The 23,397-nt window shown below is 45.1% G+C and overlaps 1 protein-coding gene across 2 annotated transcripts in view; it reads right to left on the bottom strand.

Moving 5' to 3' along the window:
• DNAH9 (dynein axonemal heavy chain 9) overlaps positions 1-23,397 on the bottom strand; it is a 1,527,051-nt gene that overhangs the window by 986,850 nt on the left and 516,804 nt on the right. For both annotated transcript variants that reach the window (XM_069654516.1, XM_069654515.1), the window contains exon 36: positions 10,482-10,656. In XM_069654516.1, coding sequence (XP_069510617.1) covers positions 10,482-10,656 — 175 coding nt within the window. The remainder of the gene's footprint in view (positions 1-10,481; positions 10,657-23,397) is intronic.

The raw sequence follows: 23,397 nt of genomic DNA, 5'->3' as shown, positions 1-23,397 counted from the left end.
GAAACAATCATGGGTACTGCCATTGCTAAAAAAACAACCCCTAGACTCCCTCACTCCCACTAACTACCGCCCCATCACGACAGTCCCCTTCCGTAAAAAATCCTGGACAAGATTGCATATACCCAAATCCAAAAATTCCTAGAAAACCACAAGCTCCTAGGAGTAAGACAGTCTAACTACCGCCCCATCACGACAGTCCCCTTCCGTAAAAAATCCTGGACAAGATTGCATATACCCAAATCCAAAAATTCCTAGAAAACCACAAGCTCCTAGGAGTAAGGCAGTCTGGCTTCCGTCCACAACATGGGACCAAGAACGCTCTCATCAATTTGAAAGCTCAAATTGATGAGCTAAGAGACAAAGGTCAAACATCCCTCCTCTTACTCTTGGATCTCTTGGCCACATTCGACCTTGTAGATCACAAGGTCCTATGTAACCACCTTAACTCTGCTGCACATTTCTCTAAAGAAGCCATAATATGGGTTGAATCCTTCCTTAGTGAAAGGACCATGAGGGTGTTCTCCCCCTCAGATGCAGCGGACCTGATCCCCATTTCAAGCAGAATTCCCCAGGGCTCCTGTGTATCTCCAACGCTATAGAACATATTTACTAAGCCCCTTTTTGATGATCTGGACCTTCTTGGTATCACCTACACTAGCTATGCAGATGATACCCAGATTCTCCACCCGCTTTCAGTGGATTACAATAAGGATTTGGCCTTGGTGAATTGGGTGTATCTCATCATCCAGGCATGGATGGCTACTCAAGGTCTATGCCTTAATGATGACAAAACAGAGTTAATCATTCTGGACACACACTCCAATCTCAAAAAACTAGGCCAGGACTACTCTGCCTTTGAGATCGATGGGAACACTATTAAGGTAGCCAAGGAAGTGAAGACTCTATACTTCCCTCTAGATGCCACTCTCTCCTTCAACAAACAGGTGAACTCACTGGCTTCAGCCACAGCTTACACATGTAAGCTCATCAGAGCAGGTAAACACTATCTCAAATGATAATTGCATGATTCTAGCTAGAGCTCTCGTTCTATCTAGACTCGATTACTGCAATGCCTTATATATTGGGGCCAACATATACATCCTACCTAGAATATAAATTCTACAAATTAATGCCTTGAGAGCAGCTCTTGGTATCCCTAGACGATCACACATTACGAAGATAAGGCGTAATAACAACTGGCTGTCGACCCAAGAGAAAATCCTACTGAAAGTTGCCTCCCTTACACACAAAGCCTTTAACAACGTGGCTCCTCCCTATTTAACAGACAAATTTGTAGAAAGAAGATCCTCCAGACCCTCACGAATCTCCAATGCCAACACACTTATTCCTAGATTCAAATTGACCAAGGCTGGAGGCGCCAGCTTCCCCATCCGGGCAGCCCAAGTATGGAACTCACTGCCCCACACCATACGTGAGGAGAAATCCTACCTCAAATTCAGATCCAACTACATCAACCATCTGAAGCAATCAATCAACTAGCCAGTACCTCCTTTCCACCCCCACACCACCACCCTGCTGATATAATACCTGTAACCTTTAGAATATTCTGTATATAATTTACTGTATTACTGCTACGGCCTGTATATATTTCTAGCATTATGTGTAATTATGTAACTATGTAACTATGTAACCAATGCCTCGCATATCCTGTACTGCTGCGCCCTCTTACCCTCAGGTTTGGTGCGCATTATAAATGAATAAAACAAACAAACAAACAAACAAACAAACAAGGTAGGTGGCAGTGCTGGAGTTGGCTTGGCCTGAAGGGTAGAACGGGTGAGCTGGGAGCAAAGGAGAAAGTGATCACTCAAGGAGAGAGGAGTGGTGAGAGGGATCAAAAGGGGAAGGTCTGAAGGGATCAGAACATCCAGAGTGTTCCCTACAGAGCGAGTCGGGTCAGAGGGGAGGATAGGGAGTGAGAGAGTCGCCGAGGTCACGAAAGAGTCCGAAGGAAGGACAGGAATCATCCAGGTGGATGTTAAAATCTCCAAGAAGGAGGAGTTCAGTGGTGAGCCCAGGAGGGAAGAGGAGAGGTCCGCCCACTCAGAGAGGCAGGAGGAGATCTGACAAGGTGGCCGATAGATGGTACCCACAGTAAGGGAACGGCCAGGAGAGCATCGACGAGCATCAACCAGCATCTGCCTTAAAGGAAATTTTCGAGCCAGTCCAGGCCTTCAGCTGCAACTGACTGCACTGCTGACTGTTGTCACGCCACAGTCGCTAACGTCGTCCAAGATGCCTCGACCAGTGCTTCAGACCCATCAACCACCACTAAGACAATGATTCCTGACCCTGAGCCACCATGTAGGCCAGCCTGCAGCCATCTATCCAGCCTCGCTCGCCGAGCTGCCTGCTGCCTTATGCACGCAGCCGTCTCCCATCTTGAACTCTGTTGCAGAAGCTGCAAAGCACCCTGAAACCGACTCTATACTGTCGAGCACCAATAACTTCTACAAGCACAAGGTACATGTTGTTCTGTCCCGCTGGTCCTTCTCCGAAGGCCCCCCGTGACATTTTACGACGCATTGCTCCCTTTGTGTTGAAACCAAGTATCCTTGACTATTGCGAATAATTACCAACAACCCTCTTGTCAGTATCCAGAGTGTATCCCTTTTCATTCTATGAAACTGTCTGTCCTCTACATTCCTTTCCAGCGTGGGGTGGGTTGTATTGTGTAGTGTGCTAGAACTGTCTGTTGGATAATAATAACGTAGATATTTATACATCCTTGACAGGACAGTCCCTTTCATCATTGGGTAATAATTGTATTTTCACTGTGTTGCAACTAACCAACAATCCACGACTAAGCCTGCCGTTCCCTCCACGTTACCAAAATTGGACAAGGAAGTTTATAATTTGCTTGTGTTTTCAATCTGTTTGAATCCAGTCTGATGTACTAGAGGTGGGGGACTGATTGATGGTTTAGAAACCGATATTCATCCCTGGACCACTGGTGGCCCGGAAGTCAATTCGTCAGAGCCTGGTTTATAATGACATATTGTTGAAGCAATGCACTTTGCACCTTAATTGTTTGAAAATAGAGGTTTACATTTTCGCACAAAAACAACGCTCAATGTTATATTATATTTTATAATATATTATAGATCGAGTCCTCTCTTTTCTACGGAATGTCTGTCCAAGTAGGTACTTAACAAAAGGCTGCATTTCTGCAACAAGCACATTCTTATTCTTGCCCCACATCAAATGCTAGTTAACAATTATTTTGTGCTGATTGAAGGGTAACGTCCTTTTCATTATTCAATTGAAGCCCCTTTTGGTCCTCAGAGCTCTCAAACTCCTTTGAAAGATAACAACTCTATCTAATAGGTCTCTTCCAAACAGATTATATAGGAGCTTTATTTTCCCAAATTTTCTGACTATAAATCAACAGGAATATTTTCACAGGCTCCTTCAATAAGTGTCTTCTTTCAACAAGCGCTTGATAATTGATTTTAATTATAAAACTGTGGTCTGTACATTGCCCTTTACATTGCCTGTATCACAACTAATTTAAACTTTTACCCAATTTTCCAAATCACTGCCATGTGCATGCTATCTTCATCCAAAACTATCAAGGACCACATTGACTCCCTGGCTCCTGCCCTGGCTGACTTTTGCAACCACTCCTTCGCCTCTGGAGTCTTCCCATCCCCCCCCTTAAGCACTCCCTTGTGCACCCTCTTCTTAAGAAACCCTCTTCTGACCCCTCCTGCCCGGCTAACTATCGCCCAATCTCCATCACTCCCTTCCTGGGCAAGCTCCTGGAGAAACTGGCCATCTCCCAGCTTAACCTCCATGCTGAATCTGTTGGCAGTCTTCCTGACCATCAATCTGGCTTCAGAGCTGCCAGAAGCACGGAAACTGCTCTCCTGAACATCCGTGAGGACCTGCTCTTGGACCTCGACTCCAACACTCCGTGTGTTCTCATTCTGCTCGATCTCTCTTCTGCCTTTGACACTGTCAACCATGCCATCCTGCTCAACCGTCTCCGTGATAACCTGGGTATCACTGGTCAGGCTCTGGCGTGGCTGACCTCTTTCCTCTCCAATCGACCCTCCCAGGTCCAACTCGGGTTCTTCCTCTCTGACATTTTTTTCTCCACCTGTGGTGTCCCCCAGGGATCTAATCTCTCCCCCTGGCTGTTCAACCAGTATCTGGCACTCCTTGCCCACCGCATCGCGCTCTCTGCCCCAACTTTCAGTGCTATGCGGACGATACCCAGCTCATTTTCAGGCTACCCTCGGCCTCCTCCTCTCCCTCCCTCATCTCTGACTGTCTGCTATCCAGGCATGGTGTGCCGCCAATGACCTCTGCCTTAATGCCAGTAAGACTGAGATTCTGCTCATCGGCACACCCACTCCCTCCTTCCCTGCAGCTCTGTGGCCGGCCTCTCTTGGCCCTCTTCCTGCTCCTACATGCAAGGCAAAAAACCTTGTGGTTATCTTCGACTCCACACTCTCCTTCTCTCCTCATATATCTGACGTCTCTAAGAAGTCACACTACCAGCTGCACCTCCTCAGAGGTATTCTTCCCTTCCTCTCCTTCCCTCAGAAGCTCGCTGACTCCCGAGCCCTGGTTTTCTCAAAGCTGGACTACTGTAACAGCCTCTATCTTAACCTGCCTGCCTCCACACTCCGCCCTCTGCAACTCATCCAGAACAGAACTGCGAGACTTGTCCTTGGCCTCAAGCCCAGGGACGGTATATCTCTCCAGGACTGAAATCTCTACACTGGCTCCCAGTGGCTGCGAGGATAAAGTTCAAAACCCTCTGCATTGTCCACAAGGCCTTCTGGGGCCTAGGGCCTAAATACCTTCAACTCTCTCTTCCTAAATATCTTCCTTCCCGAGCCCTTCGCTCATCCGTCTCCAACTCCCTCAGGGTCAGCCGCTTCTCGAAGCAACGAGCTGGGGGTAGATCTCTCTCCGCGGCAGGGGCCTCCCTCTGGAACACCCTTCCTGCCAGAAACTTGAGGAGAACCTACTCCGGTTCCGGAAGCACCACAAAACCTTCCTCTTTGCTTCTGCTTTCTCTCTCCGTCTTCCCTGCCAATTATTCGCTGAAACTGCACTGAATCTGCAACTGGGCCACTTTCACCGACCTCGGTCCTGGGCCCAGCCACTCTCCACTTGCACTGCCTCCCTGGCAACCCCTGCACTGCGGGACTGTCTCTGTATCCCTATAGCCCCCCCGTCCCAGCACTTGTTCTGCACTTACCTTGCCACCAGCTGGCCCTTTTATTTATTTATTCTACTTACCTTGTACTGCACTTCCCCCCCCCTCGCCTTCCCCATGCACCTCTCCCTTCCCCCTACCCCTGCACTTGCGCGATCTGAATGACACATGGCCTAGTAGTATCGTTGTCTGTCTTCCCCTTGTTCCCCCCTCCCTGCCTCGTCGCGCCGTGAAACACTTGTGTATAGGCGCGTTACAAATTCCATATCATATCACATCATATCATCCTATTTAAAGGCATTGTTTTGAATTCCACAGAGCTCCAGGATAGGCCAAAAAGTGGGTGGACACACCAGCCCCATCATGCCCACATATCACTTCTTCAGAAACTTCCCAGTGGAAGCATGGGAAATGTGCATGCCCAACCGCCCTGTGACAACTCATGTAAATTCTGTAATGCAAACCTTCAACCAAACCTCACAAGAGTTGGTCGGCACATATGCCAGTTTAAATACATGGCATCTCGGAGTAATCCCTCTGCCCCATAGTAGACCCTGGAATTACCAGAGAGCAAATGCTTGATTAGAGCACACAAAAAACGTTGGCACAAAATGCACAAACCTGAACATCTCCTCACCCCTTTAAGGCATTCTTCTCAACACGCTGGGCTTTAACTATTGAAACAAAAGCCTCCCACCACTTCTCAACAATTGTGCAGCCTCAAGTAGGAGCAAACCCCTCTTTGAAATAGTCAAACAGTTCATCAGTCCCAGACATACAGCCCTTAAATAAATGCAATGCCATCAATAATTTCTTCATTAACGAAATTGACACAATTAGACATTGACTCAATACCTCCTAATCCTCTGCACTTCTGTTATCTATCCCACAGCCGTCCCCACTGCCTTGGACTGACTTGAGCCCCATGAACCTCAATCATCTCACCGACACACTCATTTCACTAAAGTCATCCACTTATACCAATGAAACCATACCTCCTACCAACCAAAGAAAAGATCTCAGACTCAGATCTCGATACACCCGTATGCAGTTGACACTCATCTGTACCTTAAAGTAAACTGGTCCCACAACAGCACTAGGCTCCGAAAATGCCTTGCCACCATTCAAACATGGATGACAAGTGTATACCTAAAACTCTACTCGAGTGAAATTCCTGATCCTCATCCATCCCTCCAAACAGGAAACAATCAAGTATTGCTGAACAAGATCCAAATGGAGAGATTTCTCTCCCAACTTGCCCTGTCTAACACATTTCTTGTGTTCATCATTGACAGAAATATCTTGTTTCAACAACACATCAATGGGAAAGCACAGACTGTGTGCTATCTAGATCACATTGCGCCACAAAACTAAACCATTTCACCCTCTCTAGGACACTCCAGACTATGGTACAGCCTCTTGTGATTGCACATATTGACAAGAGTAACACCATCCTCTCCGGCTGTGTGCAGTACATCTAGGTCTCCTCAAAGCTGTCCATTAGGCCACAGCCCTCCCTAACACTGGTTCTAAAGAAAACATTCTATCACATCACACCCATCCTGCACAACCTCTGCCTCCTTGCAGACAAACTTAACATCTCGAGTAGCACATGCCCTTTTAGGAGCCAGACCATTGCTAAACTGGAAACTAAACTAAGGGTCTGGGTTGGCTCTAGAAATGGAACCTGCCCGTGCGGAGCGCCACTTTTATTATGGGTTGGAGGACTGTTCTGGTGTCGCAAGATCACAGGAGTGGTTTGGGGTTTAGCCTGGACCCCAATTTGGTGCGTGGGAGAAGTGGGTTTGCTCCTGGTTATCTTGCTTCAATTTTCGGGATAAATAATCCTTCTAACACGGTAGTTAGTGCGATACAGGTTCGCTTTTATTAATGGTATTTTGAGCGGTTCTTCTTAATACAGTGGTGAGTGTTTAGAACACTGTTCTGCATTTGTGCACTAGCTCAGTCAGCCGACACGTGTTTCGACCCAAAGGGTCTTTCTCAAGGCTGAACAATATTCAAGAGTGCAAGGTGATGTGTGGTCAATGACATTTTGTGACAAGCATGTTTAATTGCATTCATTAAACGTGGTGGGTGATGTGAGGTGGTGGTTACAGATTAAAAGCATTACATGATTGTACATTCCATTCATGGTTGGATTATTAAAACAGTTGGAAGAAAGAAAATGAATAGGGGGAGAGAAAGAGAGAGGTTAACAAGAGGGGTAGGAGAGGACGATTGGTAGGAAAATATATCTTTTATCCCACCACGTTTAATGAATGTAATTAAACATGCTTGTAACAAAATGTCATTTACCACACATCACCTTGCACTCTTGAATATTGTTCAGCCTTGAGAAAGACCCTTTGGGTCGAAACACGTGTCGGCTGACTGAGCTAGTGCACAAATGCCAGAACAGTGTTCTAAACACTCACCACTGTATTAAGAAGAACCGCTCAAAATACCATTAATAAAAGCGAACCTGTATCGCACTAACTACCGTGTTAGAAGGATTATTTATCCCGAAAATTGAAGCAAGATAACCAGGAGCAAACCCACTTCTCCTGGAAACTAAACTAACCTGATAGAAAAAGATCCTCACGCTACAGTCCTTTTCATGCTATGACTCGGCATACTGCAAATCCATACTGGTGGGAATCAGGTCTGTACAAAGTTTCTCTAGTTCAGTGAAAAACTAAAGCCCTCCTCCTCAGGGAATTCCCTGGTCTGACGTAGGTAACTCGGTCTCCGGTTTTACCACCACTCTTGCCCTATTGTAAATTGCCCTCCTTTTCCTTGAACCATGTACAGCAATCTGTTGTTCTTGAGCTAAGTTTGCACTATATAAAACGCACATATGAATACCATATTCTTGACATCATATTCCTCAGGATTTACTATTTATTTTGCAATTACAAGCCATTTCCCTTTTGGCACTCAAGGAACACTGCAGATGATATAACCAGCAGGCATTTGCACTTATTGCTGAAAAGGCATTACACGGCTTCACTAAATAACATTAAAAACAAATTGAAATTAACATTAGAGATAAGTTTGAATTCCAAAATAAGGGTTTCATTGTATAATTCTGATAAGTTATTTTGGAAGACCACTCTGGTAAGAGATTGATGAATACATTGTCAGTCAGTAATGGGACCTCAATTAAAGAGGTAACCTTGACAGAGCAGGAAGGCCACCAGAGGAATGTGTCTTTTCGATTAAAGCAGCCTATTAAAATGGTTATTTGTTTAAAGACAGCAGATGGTTCTGTTTATACAATGAGCAAGCCCACACTTAAATGCAAATAAATTCACATTAAATGACATGTCAGTATAAAAAGGGGCAATAAAAGAGATACATTCAAAAGGCACCATGGGAAATAGGTTTTCGGCAATAACATTAGAACAGTTTGTTGAATTTTCAAGATATAGATCTGATTTCAATGGTATATGGAAGATCAGATGCAAATGCAAAAATATATATTAAAATGTCTGATTTAAAAATAAATGTGCATACTTTGATAACTGTAAGGCATGCAGCTATATAAACAAAGCATGTCTCCTGGTTCAGAGTATTCTTCTAAATGTGAATATAGAATTCTTAATAATGGCACAGGTCCATACTGAGAAAGAAGAATACATATGTATGGGCCAATCAAAGCAAGGAGGAGACCCCTACTGGTTGTGAATAAATGAAGGGAGCCCTTCAGAGGCTGTTCCCGATCCAAAATTGCAGTGTCAAATAATGCTGCATGGATGGAGTTTGCTAGGTTTTTAACCTCAAACGCATAGCAAGAGAAGAGAGTTTTGGGAGATAAGAAAAGGAACTTACCTATTTGACAGTAAACAAAATGGATTGGAGAACCAACTGTAATTGAATTTCTCCTTAAAATGGAGATTTACAGAGGGAACTGAATGCTGAGGCCATTCGCAAGACAGACCAGATTATCTAAGAGACTTTGGGAGCATGTGGACAGAATGAAAGGAATAGCTTACCTGGCCTTGATGCCTAAGACCAGTTGATGTCTCCATGTGTCCTTGGGCTTTAGAAAACAATCCAACAGTGGGAAATGTACAACAGTGGGAAAGGTCACAAGAATAAATTAAAACACACATAGCAATTAAAAGTATGTTGGGGCATCCCTGTTTACAAGCAATATCACTGAAAGGGGGAATATAGGAGAAGGCATATGTGTTTTGTGATTGATAACTGAAATAGAAACCCTGTGCAGTTCAATTTGGGAACTTTTATGGCCATAGATAGCCTGAATAAAAATGTGGAATGATACCACCTTTGTGATTGGTGTCCACCATAGTTAGTGAAGTAAATGAGATCAATTACTTAATGAACACAATGTACTCAGGTGTTGGGATGGTAAACTTGAGTCTTAGAGAATAGTTGGCGAGTTAGGTGCTACTCTTCCAACATTCCAAAAAGAAACAGAATACCTGAGACCAACACTTTAAAATTATTGTAACCAACTAAAGAACACAAAAATATTGTTTTATCTATGACAACGCTAGGAAACCATAGTGGATCACAAATAGTGTCCAACATTTTAGATTCAAATCAGTACTAACATCAATAGAATAATATAAGCAGCCAATATTTATCTCTGATACCAACGCTTGTCGAATGTTTCTGAGAAAAGTGAATGATTTTTTTTCATATGTTTTTTGAATGAACAGTTTCATCTTATTTAATCAAATAACCAATGTCAATTTGTATATCTACATTGTGGGGTAGTTTATTCTTATGCCTAGAATTGTCCTTCATATTTGTTGTCTATGTTTGTGCAAATTAAAAAGAAAACATTAGTGAGACAATACCAGGCAGGCAGGCAGTATCTTTTTTTCTGTAGACAAAATACTAGTATTTATGGTGAATGTTATAAGTGACTTCCACAGCATCGAGGGTTAGGAGACCACCTTTAATTTCTTGCTTTATTATGTTAAGAAATACAGAAATTGTAGATCAAAAACAGCCTGTTTCCTGTCCCAGATTGTGGCAGGGGATTTTTCAAGGTGGGGTTATTAGATCAGGGATATTTCTCTGTAAATCTATTCCGTAGACAGAATTTATTACAAGTGGCAGCTACACTGTAACCCAATTTCACTGAAAGAGAAAAAGATTAGTGGTGAGATACACAATATATCCACATGTGTAGAACTGCATGGCATATGGGGTTTAGATAGTGATGACGACAAACAGACAAATAAACTTGCATCTAGGGAAAGGATAGCTGACCTTTGGTGGACATTAAGAAATCAACCAAACCATGCCCTACCTGGTCCTGGAACATCGCTCCCCCAAAAGCCCAAACAGCAGCAAAAACAAAGTAGAGCTCATAAAGTTCCTTGGGACAGTCAGGAGGCGTGTTCTCCTTGGTCAACAAGCACTCCAGCAGATAGCACAGCATTTGAACCATACTCTGTTCTGGAATTGGTATAATCTTCTTAAATCTGAAAGTAGAGACATTAAACAGTTCAGAAAGCATTTAATACTGATTCCCAAAAGGCAATCTGTCATCGCAATTCCAAGTTTGAATTTTGAAACCTGACAATTTATTTTCCCTTTAGCAAAGTTCTTTCTGTGGTTACCTTTGACAACAAAATATTATTTTCCTGGTGCATGAGTAGGATCATAAACAATGTGAAAAGGTCAACCTAACATAATTTAAACAATTGAAAGAAAATGGTAGAGAAGACGTGATTCAAAAGGGAAGCAGTGAAACAGACAGTAAAGAAGATGTGATGGAGGAGTGAAAAGGTAAAGAGAACAGAAGACTAATAGAAGATTTATAAACAGATCAGAGAGGAAGAGTATGTGAGGCAGGAAGACCAAGAAGAAAAGAGCAGTAGTCGATACAAGAAAAGACCCAGCAGAACAGAATACGTTTTGTAGCCTGGAATGAGAGATAAAGGCGAGCACAACGGATGTTAAAAAGTGCATTGGGACAGGATCGAGCAATAGAAAAGATATGCATTTAAAAGGAAAGCTGAAAAAGAACAACCTTGACCCGCTGCTCGCAAAAAACTATCGCCCAATAACCAACGTGCCTTTCCTTCTTAAGATCATGGACCATGTGGTCCATCTTCAGTTTCAGACATTCATAGAGAGTATAACATTCTTGGCCCCCGGCACTCTGGCTTCAGATCCAGACATGGCACTGAGACGGCCTTGCTGAATTTGAAATCTAATCTCACCAGCATTATGGATAGAGGTCAGCCAGCTCTTTTTATACTGCTCGACCTCTCATTGGCCTTTGGCATTGTCTCTCACTGTTGGTGGCCAGGTCAAAGGACCGGATGGGCTGCTCGGGAACTGCAGCACAGTGGGTCCCTCTTTCCTAGGGCCCCCTCTTTCCTGGGATCCTGCAATGCGAGAGCTGCCATTGAGGATGCTAGCTCCTCTCCAGCTGCCATAACATGCGCGGTTCCACAGGGTTCCTGTATTTCACCTACCTTGTTTAATATCTATATTTTGCCTTTACCAATGCTCCTTGATGACCCAAGTGTCCAATACACCAACTATGCTGATGATACCCAGGTCATCATGGAGCTTTCAGGCACCTACAAAAATGGACTCTCTGGCTATTAATTCCATCTACAGTGCCATCCAGGCCTGAATGACAGCCAACTCGCTTGCCCTACACACGTACAAGACGGAGCTCCTGATTGTAGCCTCGGGGCCTAAGCTAAAGAGAACTTGGCACAAACTTCCAGAGTTTCATTTTCATGATTGCAGTGGCTAAGACTGTGAAGACACTGGAAGTTGTTCTCGATGCCGAGCTAATGATGAAACATGTCGCACACACTCAGGCTTCGTGTGATTATATCAATAAATTGTTCAGCCACATTCGCCCATATATTTCACTCAGGAATGGCTCCCTGTTGGCGTCGGCCCTTCTGAATTCTCGCCCGGATTATTGCAACAGCTTGCTGCTTGGCACATCCCAAGCTAATATCACAGCTCTGCAAGTCATTCAAAATAGGGCTTTGCGCACAACTCTGCCGTGCTAGCCGTGAACATATCACCAACATCAGGAGGGACCTGCGTTAGCTCCCGGTGAAACATCGTATCACTCGCACACTGCTACATACATCATTGATTGCCTAAAGGTGCAGCAGCCTAGTCACACTCTCAACTCCCAGGAGCAGGCCTGACTTTTTCCAGCCCAGATTCAAGCTAGTTAGATTTGACAGCTCCAGTTTTGACGTCCAGGCTCCATTAGCCTGGAACGCTCCCCCTACTGACATGAGAAAGATCAAGACTCTAAAAGAGTTTAAAAAAGGTTTAAGACCTATCTCTTTAACCCCTCAACAGACTAATCACCTCTCTGTATGCTGAATCTATTCCCCTCCCGGATTCTCTTTTCTTGTCCGTCTGTCTGTCCTGTATTGTCTTATGTGTGCCCTGAGGCCTACGGGCATGTGGCATTATAGCAATTCAAATAAATAAAATAAATAAAGTGAGGGATCAAAGATAACCCCCAAATTGTGTGCAAAAGAGGAAAAGGGCAAAGAAGAAGGAGGAAAGAAGAGAGACAGAGGTGAAAGAGTAGGAGGAATAGTTGAAGCTGGAAAGAACAGAACATCAGTCTTCGAAAGATTGATGTGTAGAAAATTAGAAGACATGCAGTTTTGAACACCAGAAAGGCAAGTTGATACAGTGGAGTGCAAAATTCAGTCAAATCAAGAAAAAGAGAGAAATATGTGTATATCATCTGCATACAGATGAAAGGAAAGATTAAATGAAGAAATAGGAGCAAAGAGAAGGGCAGTATGAGAGAGAGAGAAAAGGAGAGGACCAAGTACAGAACCTTGAGGGACACCAGAGAGAAGAGGAAGTGAGGAAGCGATGTGTCCAGCCCAAGTTACGGAATAGGACTGCATCAAGAGATAGGAGGGGAACCATTCAATGACAGGCCCAGTAATGCCCAATGAAGAAAGCAAAGAAATAAGAACAGTGTGATCAACAATGTTGAAAGCTGTAGAATACGAGAAGAATAAGTATAGATGAGAGCTCAAAATGATGAGCAGACAGAAGAGATTTGGAGGCATGCAAAAGAGCAGTCTTAGTAGAAAGAGAAGGGTGGAATCTAGATTGGTCAGATGGTAGAAGAGAATTAAGATTTAGGAAAATATCAACCTGTGCGTATGCAGCCCTCTCAAGAATTTTAGAGAGAAAGGGAAGAAGTGAAATTGTGTGAAAATTAGCAGTAGTGGAAAAGTCAAGTATTGTTTTGTTTTTTAGAATTGAGATAATAAGATCATCCTAGAAAACTGCCCACTGAGCACTAAGGGGGGGTGGGGGGGCTAGACAATTAATAAATTGATCTTGGAAAAACTGGGATACCTCATTCAAGCGGATGGATGACCAGCTTTCAGCAACAGTCCACAAAGAATGTCCGACGGTGGTCATGGGAGCCATAAATGGATATGGAAACCTCGCTCCTAACCCCTACAGTACCTTAATCCTTCCCTCTCAGCAGCAGGCCACCCAGGTGTTGTTTAGAGGAGAACCAAGAGAGGAACAGCCAAGTTCCTCACTATGTGGAGACATCAACACTCTCGAAGGCCAGAGAGGGACTGATTTTTCTGATTTTGTGGACTGTCTTGGCAATCAGAGGTACTGGCGGAAAGTTATAAATTAATTGTCTGGCCATTTGAAAGAAAGAGCATCTGTCCCGCAGGCTAAGAGTTCTAAAATTTGGATTAAAAGTGGAGAAGAAGTAGGTTCTCCTCTCATGCACACATGTCTATCCTAAGTGAGCTGTGTGAACTCGCAATCGGCCAAAACTTTTCCAAGAAGGTGCCAGTTTGTTCAGGTTGGAATGAAGCAGCTTCAATTTCATACCCCAATTGTAGACAGCTTTGGTGGAGAATGGGTTGGATTCTTCCCACAAGCACAGGGTTCAAGCCACCTTCTCCAGAGCCCCGGGTCTCTGGATCTCATGCCCTCCTGACAGTTCATGTAGGCCAATGCAGAGATGTTGTCTGTCCTAACAATGATGCCTGTTTCTGGATCTTGGAAGCAAAGGAGAGCTTTGGAAATCACCTCATGCTCCATGCAGCTAGAGGCCATTGCAGACTCCAAGCAAAATCAACATCCCTGGGTGACTTTGGGACCCTGGAAGCCTCTCTTGCCCAGAGAATTTGCATCTATTCTGAGAACGATGGGAATGGTTGAGGTGAAAAACCCTCAGCAGATTTATGAGATTCATCCACTGATGGAGCCGAAGCCTGAACGAGTTCCCAAAGGAAACAGCTTTTCAAAATCCTGAGAACTTGGGTCCCCAAACCTATGCATGTGAGATAGCAGAGACCAATGAAGAAGACAAGCCCAAGGTGTGATGAATTCTTTAGGTTTGCAGAATATGATGGATAAAGACCCCCTCTACCATATCCACTGTTTGAACCATCATGATAGTCCCCTTGCATTGCAGGATTTGAATCTCCTTCATGAGGGCAGATCTCTTTGATATTTTCCTCTGGAATGGAGTGACAACAAGAACAATTTTTGGTGGGGAAGGGTGTCACAAACTTCACTCTGTGGAAGTTTCAAACAATGTCCAGATTCCAGGGGTCAGATACATCCTTTGTCTAGTGGTCTTCAGATCTAGGCAATCTGGCTCTACTGGAGGAATCCAGGCACAGTCAAGAGTACAGATTCTTAAAAGGGTCTGGGTCTTACATGGAGAGATCAGGAGTACTGAGTTGCTCATTAAGATCACCCTACCCTGACCAGCATTGGCCTTAAAGTGGGGGAAAGTGGATTAAACAGGTATGCACTTAGGAATATAGGAGCAGTTCTTTCGATGCAGGGTCTTGGCATGTTTGTCCTGTTTGTGGACACAGTTCACCTTGTCATCAAGCTCAATTCCAAATAGTGTCATCCTCTGGACAGGTATGTGTATAGCCTGTGCATTGTTAATCTTCCATTCCCAGATGTTATGTTGCCTGGCAGGTATGGAGGAGCCCATGTTCAGTTTATCCACCTTGACCCTATCGTAGGCGAGCTCTGACAATATATCAGCTTCTTGGTACATTCTCCCAACCAGGCTTAAGCAGTCAGTCCCTACCTACATCCTGTTGTACATTGATCTGGGTCCCACAGTAGTGTTTTTACGAGGCATACAAACATGTGTGCATCACGGGGTAGACACCCACAAAGGTCCATCTTGTGATCAGTGTGGTCGTATACTGCCACTTAATTAGGTGCAATTGAAGGTCTACTTGCCAGACTAGAAAGAACAGAATAGAATCTACCTTAACTGAAGTGGGGATCATATCCATCTCCCCCACCATGGTTAGAATTTGCTCATGAAGCAAGTGAGTGTGATTCTCTCTTGGTCCTCCCATTCCCTTATCAGCTCTTTGTGGATAGCAGAGATAAGCAGGAGGTGCACATTTGTATCTTCATCAAAATGTTGGACTATGGCATCATCTTCCATTGCAAGTAGTGAGGACTCGTTGAATGTTATCCAGGCACAACCGTGAGAAAGGTCCTTGGAGAACATCTTGCAATCCAGGATTCTACCCTTTGGCTTACCCATTTAATCGTTCGAGGGTGCAGACAAAGAAGAAGATGTTGGAGGGGTTGAAGAAGCGGGAAGCACCCTGAAATATGGTATGGGTCTTGGATGCTGCCTTCCTATCATGTAGCGTCTCTCTATTGAGCTACTCATGCTCACTTAAGATTTGGAGCTGCATGTCATGGATTTCGTGGAGAAGGACTATGCACCATGCCATTGTGATGACCTGGCTGTGTTTTCATTTTTCTGAATGCTTGTCCATCACAAAGCAGAAAAACAAACTGACAAGGAAGGTTCTCAATGCTAGAAGGAGGGAGTGCTAATCCTCATAGAAACAGAAAAACCAAACAGTAGAGATGAGCTACTGTTTAATAAGGCTGGCACAATGGCAATCATGGCAATCACAATGGCAACAGGGCATTGTCCATGCATGATCAAGAGCAAGCACACCTAATGTACTGTGCAAACCTACAAGGACATGGACACCCATAAGGCCTGGAAAAAAGACTGAGCACTGATAGCCCTCCCTCTGCAAGACTCAAGAGCGAGCTCAATAAGTTTAGCACTGACATAGCTGCAGGTAATCAGACAATAGTTCGACCCACCCATGTACGGTAGTTGATTTTAGGAGCACTAGGTATTACCTGTTGCTGCTGGCCTAGGCTGTCTTCTGTGGTGCAGGCCCACTACAGCCCCCTCACCCAATGATAATTGCCTGGGATACTGGCAACACTCTGCATTCAAAATGGAATCCAGTGATAAAGTCGCCTGCGAAAAAGGTTGCAAGCAATGTCCCCAAATATTCTAGGAGTGAAATTAGAACGGTAATTAATACACATCCTAGACTATGTGGGTAAAGGCTTTAAGGGATGCAGGGAAAGAAAATTGCCTATGTAGAGGAGCAGGTATAAGCTTTCTCACTAGTTTGTGCCCCCTCACTGCTGTAATACTGAAATAGTCAGAAAAGATCAGTAAATGGGGCCCCCTGTATTTTTGCCATACCATTCCGAGTGTATGAGAGATGTTATGCACTCCGACTACCCTACAGAATGTACCCTCTCAATGACAGTGTGGAAGAATGTGCATTGAAGGATGTCAACACGCACCTATGGACATCATGGAACATTAACCCTTTAAGTGCCATGGGTATTTCTCCCCAGTGCCAGGGCCTTTTTTGGTGATTTCGGTATGTGGCCATTCAATGAATTGTAAGTTTTTGTTACACGAGATATCTCTGCCAAATTTGGCTCCTTTTTTTCCTACATGTAGGCGGTCGTAACGCCACCCAGGAATCCTAGGTTGCTATAGGGGGGTGAGAGAAAATAACCAAAAAGGGAGAAAATTTGGGTTTTTTTCAAAAAATGGCAATAAACTGATGTACAAAGTAGCCTGTGTTTTTTTCCTTGTAAGAGCTAGGAACGAATGGTTTGCTGTGCTGGATTCCCCAATTTCCTGGCTTTCAAGAACAGGTTGAGTGGAAACAGAAAAAAATTATTTTGATGTGGTTATCAACCGTTTTGTGAGAGGTAGGGGATTTTGGCCATTTTTGCCAATTGGACATGCGTGGACAGAATGGAAGAAAAGGGTAGGAAAGCCAATTTGGAGGACGGAAAGGCATATATTTCTGAGAAGTAGACAAAATTCCAAGTTTAGGAAGGGGTCATTTGCGTAGGTCAGGCAACAACTAGGTAGGGGAAGCTGCCATAGATTGGGGGAAAAGCGGGAAAATGACCGAAAAAAGGTATGTGTTGGACATGGTTGGCTTGGTACGGCAATGGCTTCTATGAATTTTGAGAAAAGCAATGCTTCGCTACATTCCCCCGACTCTTGCAGTTAGGAGAGCACACATGTTTTGTAGTGTTTTACAAAACAAGCAATACCACAAGCCAAACTCTGAGCCATGGTACACAGGAGTTTTACACTCACGGCCTGAACAGACGCACTTAGCATGTGTAAATCGGGAAAATCAATGTGGTGAGGAACGGCAAGCATACATTTTTTTGAAAGAGCACAGGCAGACCTTTTCAAGGGTAGGAGACTTGTGCAGGTTACAAAAGTGTATGGTGCCTAAAGCAGCGACTAAATGTAGGTCACATTTGGGAAATTAAAGGGTTGTGTGACAAAGGGCACCAGCAAATGGGTCAAAATGTTATGAGAACCGCACAAACACAACACATGGCCTACCGTCCCGCGTTCCCACAGGTGTCCCAATGAAAACGGTACCTCACATGTGTGGGTGCAGTTACCTGGGCACCAACGGGAAAGCCTAAAACACAAGTAACCCCAAGTCTGTTTTCAGACCGTAATTTCAGACGCTCTGCAGACCGGCTCACCGTACAGATATGGGCCTCGGGTGTCCAAGCCACCAAGGAAAACAGGGAACCCCATGAATTTCCGAAAAGAGGACACCCATGGGAATCTGCAGAGGTATGATTTGCGCACATTGCCCCAGAATTTATTACCCAGACACCCCCGCAAATTCCGAAGTTTGGGGAAAAAAAACGCATTTTCCGCACATTTCGCTCTGCTCACCCATCGAAACACGCCCCCAACAACACATGGCCTACGTCCCGCGTTCCCACAGGTGTGCCGATGAAAACGGTACCTCACATGTGTGGGTGCACCTTCCTGGCCGCCAAGGGAAACCCTAAAACACAAGTAACCCCAAGTCTGTTTTCAGACCGGAATTTCAGACACTCTGCCGACCGGCACAACATACAGATATGGGCCTCGGGTGTCCAAGCCACCAAGGAAAACAGGGAACCCCATGCATTTCCGAAAAGAGGACACCCGTGGGAATCCGCAGAGGTCTGCCTTGCGCAAATTGCCCCAGTTTTTATTAGCCACAATCCCCGACAAAGTGTGATATTTGGTGGGGAAAAAAACACAATGTTCACTTTGTCTGGGGTTCTGGGTAATAAATTCTGGCCTGCTTCGCGCAAGTCAGACCTCTGCGCATTCCCACGGGTGTCTTCTTTTGGGAAATGCATGGGGTTCCCGGTTTTCCCTCCCTGGGTCAGATGCCCCTTCCTAGGAGCAGATATCTGCCCCCAGGGAGGGTTACAAGGGGTGCCCCCCTTTCTACTTCAGTTGGGCCCCCCCTTTCATTCCATCAAAAATCCATGGTGGCTAGTGACCACCCACTCCCACCCCTACCCCCACCCCCTTTTCCCATCATTTCATTTTGTTTTTTTACATTCCCTGGGGGCAGATGGTCAGCCATCTGCCCCAGGGCTCACATGCATGTGCCCCCATGCTTTGGGGCCGGGAGGGGGGAGAGGGCTGCTTACTTGAAGCAGTCCCCTTCCCCCCCCAACTCACAAACGGATCCATGGTGGTCTAGTGGGTTGCTGGTCATGGATCGAGCGCTCTGCGCCGATCAGTCCCAGCAATGCCTCATATATGTGAAGAACCTCCCCTTTCCAAGGACACCACTTTTGCCATATTCCTGGTGGTCTAGTGGACCCTAGGGCCCCAAACCCCCTCCCACCGATTTTTTTTTTCTTTTCACCCCTGGGGGCAGTGATCATCTGCCCCCAGGAGTCTCTGGTGCTGTGGCCCCATGCTTTGGGGCCACGGGGGGGAAGGGGGCCACTTACCTAGTAAGCAGCCCCCCCGCCCCGGTGAACAAATGGATCTGTATTGATCCGGTGACATTGCTGCCCACGGATCGTGCGCCCTGCGCCCGATCCGCGGGCAACAATGCCACACAATGGGTATCGTTGTAAAGGGGAGAATCTCCCCTTTCCAACGATACCCACCTCGGTCTCCGGCTTGAAATACAGCCGGATATTGACAAGGAGCAAGAAGGGCTCTTACCTTCTCTCTTTAACCGCAACAGCCGAAAATGGCTGCTGCAGTGAATTTACTTTAATTTTCACGCCAACGTGCTTTACGCACGCCGACGTGAAACTGAAGGTAATCCAGCCCCCTGGCAGTGAGTGGGGACCTCCCCCTCACATAGCCGGGGGGTTGGATTACAGTTTTGCTCGATCCCTGCATTGCAAGGATCGAGCAAAGCAGAGTGCCAAAACTGACGAGCCAGCTCGTTTGTGGCAACCTGGAGGTGTTTCCACTGACGAGCCGGCTCGTCAGTGGCACTTAAAGGGTTAAGTGAAATCGGACGAGGGCAGAGTGATGTCATAAAGAAGATATATGAACCTATGCTGAACCGATGTGAAAATAATTAAGAGTAATACTGTAACTGACCCACTCAGCAGTACTCCCATCCATAACTAAGATGCATTTCAGCAGAAACAGCCAAATGGCTGTGCTGGCTCTTTTGAGGACCACTGCCTCACACCAAAACTGCATTTTGCAACTACAAAAATATGGCTGCACCATCTTGCCAAGCACATATTGGGCAGGATGGAATGAGAGGGCACACTTAAAAAGCCTGCCAGTGTGTTGCTTACATGTACAAAATAAGGGGTGTGAAAAAGCAGTGCTGCTTTGCTGCAAGGCTAAAGTTCCCATTGAAAAAGAGAATATTTCACATTGTAAAGGCTGCTGCTCTGACAGTATTGTCATCTGTTCCTCATCACACTACTTTAATCAGGGAGACCCTGCCATGCCCATTCATATTCATACTGTGCTCCATCAGAAAAGAGCAGTATCCCTGAATGACAGGCTGTGTAAGCCAAATCTGGGAAAATCAACAAAAGCTTTACTTCAGCTACACAGAAAAACGTTTAACTTTGGCTACAAAATGTCATAAATTACTGCTTTAAAAGGAATTCTAGCTATTTGTGCACATGTCATTCTCATGCGACCTTGGCCTCGTACAGACTGTTGGGGACAAGAAGCCAACTATGGCTACAAAACAATGTGGAAGTTCAGATGGAAGAGACAAACCGAATTTGCAAGAAAAAGGCCAGCAGCACTACATGTTTAAATGTACTTTTGCAAATAAAGAAAAATACTTGTTAAGTATTTAAAAGTATACATTGGATAAGGCCCTGCCCTTATCTAGCAATGTGGAGATCTTATTCAACAGCCTTTATTCTGATTTATAACACAAATAAATAAAATAAGGAATTATAAGGCAGTGGCTACAGTGGGGAAAACCACCTAAACAGGTTTCTGCTTGGGGGGGGATGCTAGTAACAGAAGACCCCTCACAGTAGATCCTAGTGAAGTGGGAGAATGGAAGACCAGGCTCCCGTCCTTCACCTCTCGCGCTTGGCCTAGAGGGTCACGGCCCAGACACCCGCCGCGAGAAGAGTTTGTCCATTTACCAGACGACCAGGTACCCTGGTACAGGAACATACGGATGTGTCCATCTGCCTGCCCAGCAGCCCGCACTGGCCATGCCGACACCTGCGGCTCGGATCAGCTAGACTAAAATCCACACGTCGTTAGAGATGCCATGACGACCTAGACAACGGGAAGCACATCTGTACAAATATACACACTGAACATCTCCACACCAATCTACACGAAGAACATACTCAGTGCTCTGACGTAAGCGACAGGCATATTCACGGACGTGCATCTTTATTATTTTTACATAGGCTTTCAGAATGCAGAAACGCAAGACGCATCATGAACTCATCTATAACGCTTGCTCACGCTTCTCTTGAAACCCGTTACCACCATGAGAGGTATAATGGAAACACGATACTGGTCATGGAAATATATGCTATTATAACCTAAAAGCACCTATGCACCAAACGGACTACTTATGCACCAGGCCCAAGTAGGCCTCAACCAAGAGCTCCCGTGGACATTAACAAAGCAAGAGTCAGGTTGCTGATCCTGCAGAAAGAACCCGGAGGAGCAACCAGCCAAGGTCGCAATGTTGCAAACCCACATTCCAAGAACAAATCATCAAAGGCACGATGTTGCAACCTCGCACTCCGCGCCCCAAACGATAAAGTCACGCCGGCAAATTAAACCAGACGCGCAGTAGAAAAAACAATATTAATTGTGCAGAATTCTGCCTCTTTCACGGTCCCTCCCCACGTGACCAAGCCGAACCTGACGAGATGCCAAAACCCAGGAGAGAAAAGGCGTCTGGGTCCCTCGCTACGAGACACAGGCCGATACACTTGAAAGGATCAATGGACATCTGCTACAGTGGGAGCGGTCAGCCTTCCACCTATGAATAAATCCTCACATTGTCTGCACGTACCCATATTGAAACATTGTTGCAATCACAGGTACACCGAGAGCTGGGAACAACGGTGGTCCCAGGCTGGGAAGCTCATGAGTGCACCAATCAGAACATGGGGCTCTTATCTCAGACGTCAGTAATATTAGCCAATCCTCAGGAGTCTTCATGTAACAATTCTTATGTATCTAATTGTAGGGACAACCCAGATATACCACCTGACTACACCTTGTCCACTAATATCATTCTCTATATGTGTACTATACTAACCCTACCACTCGAGCAACCAATTAAGAGTGGCGATAGGTTTTTTGTTAACTTTCTGAAGTGACGCAAGTAGCGCGTCATAATGCAGTAAAAAGGGCCTGCGAGCCCCACGATTGTGTGTGTGTCAGGACGAACGCGTACGCTCCTTGACCCATCCCTGCCGTTTTGTCTAAATAAACAGCAGAGTCACCTTGCTCCTTGTGTGTGTCTCATACTCTATCTCATCTGGGATATACGGGAGGAGTTGGGGCCTCCCTGCCCGGAGGTCTGCGGACGGCCCGGCCGACCCCGGCAGAATTTCCCCCCGACACTAGAAAACACAAGTGATAATTGCTACCTTGGCAGAGTTGGGTCTGGGCTGAGCCCTCGTACAATGGAGATCTGGGACACGGATGTGTGAAGTGAGAAATCACACCTCCCCGCGACTTCTGCTGAGAGTTTCAGAGCCAACTCAAGAGCAGCCTTGGAAGCTATGCCCATATATGGGGAACAACACTGAACATTTGCCTCCAAAGACTATGTTATTAATACACTTATCTTTTCAACAGGACTTCGCAAAAATGTAAAATGTTAGCAGGGTGAATGTAATTTTGTGGTTTATAATTTAAGTTGTAGCCTTCCCTGCCACCTTGGGAACTGAAATAGCAGAGAATTGGGTATTCCACAGAAAGTGTACATGATGCCTATGTAAGATTTAATACGGACATGCCTAATGACAATCCATACACACGTGTAAAGTTATAGAATTTTAGGCTGAATATTTCACACTAAAATGACTTAAGATTATTAAAAAGGGCGAAACAATGTCTCACAAATTGGGGAGTTGGACTGGCATGTTCTGCATAACATATGTAACCTGCTGGTTAGGTCATTTATTAAGAAGCTTCAACTGTACAAATGTGCAATTTATAGCAAAACTGGATTTTAGCTAAAGTAACTGTAAGAGGTTGTGGACATTGTAAAACTCACATCATAAATCTGACATCATGCCCTTGAAACCCAACAAATTGATAGGAAGGTGGTAACTAACACCCCTGACCAATCCAGTTGTTTAGAGGCGTGCTAAGATAAGCCTGCCCTGCCATATAATTCAATGATGTCACCATGCTCTATAAAAAGGGTGCCTGACAGAACTCTGGAAAGACTCTTTCCTGAATTTCCTGCGCCTGCGTTTCTGATCTTCTATCTTCATCTTGCCAGACTCCACATCCCACTGCAAGGCCAAAGCATTGCTGACCATCCCAGCAAGGCCTCAATCCTGAAGCCGCACTAAAAATCCCAATACCC

This window comes from Ambystoma mexicanum, chromosome 3q (assembly GCF_040938575.1).
Source record: "Ambystoma mexicanum isolate Mex_15411 chromosome 3q, UKY_AmexF1_1, whole genome shotgun sequence".
Classification (NCBI taxonomy): domain Eukaryota; kingdom Metazoa; phylum Chordata; class Amphibia; order Caudata; family Ambystomatidae; genus Ambystoma; species Ambystoma mexicanum.
Note: the sequence above shows the minus strand (reverse complement) of the source record. Positions and strands in the feature narration are given on the sequence as shown.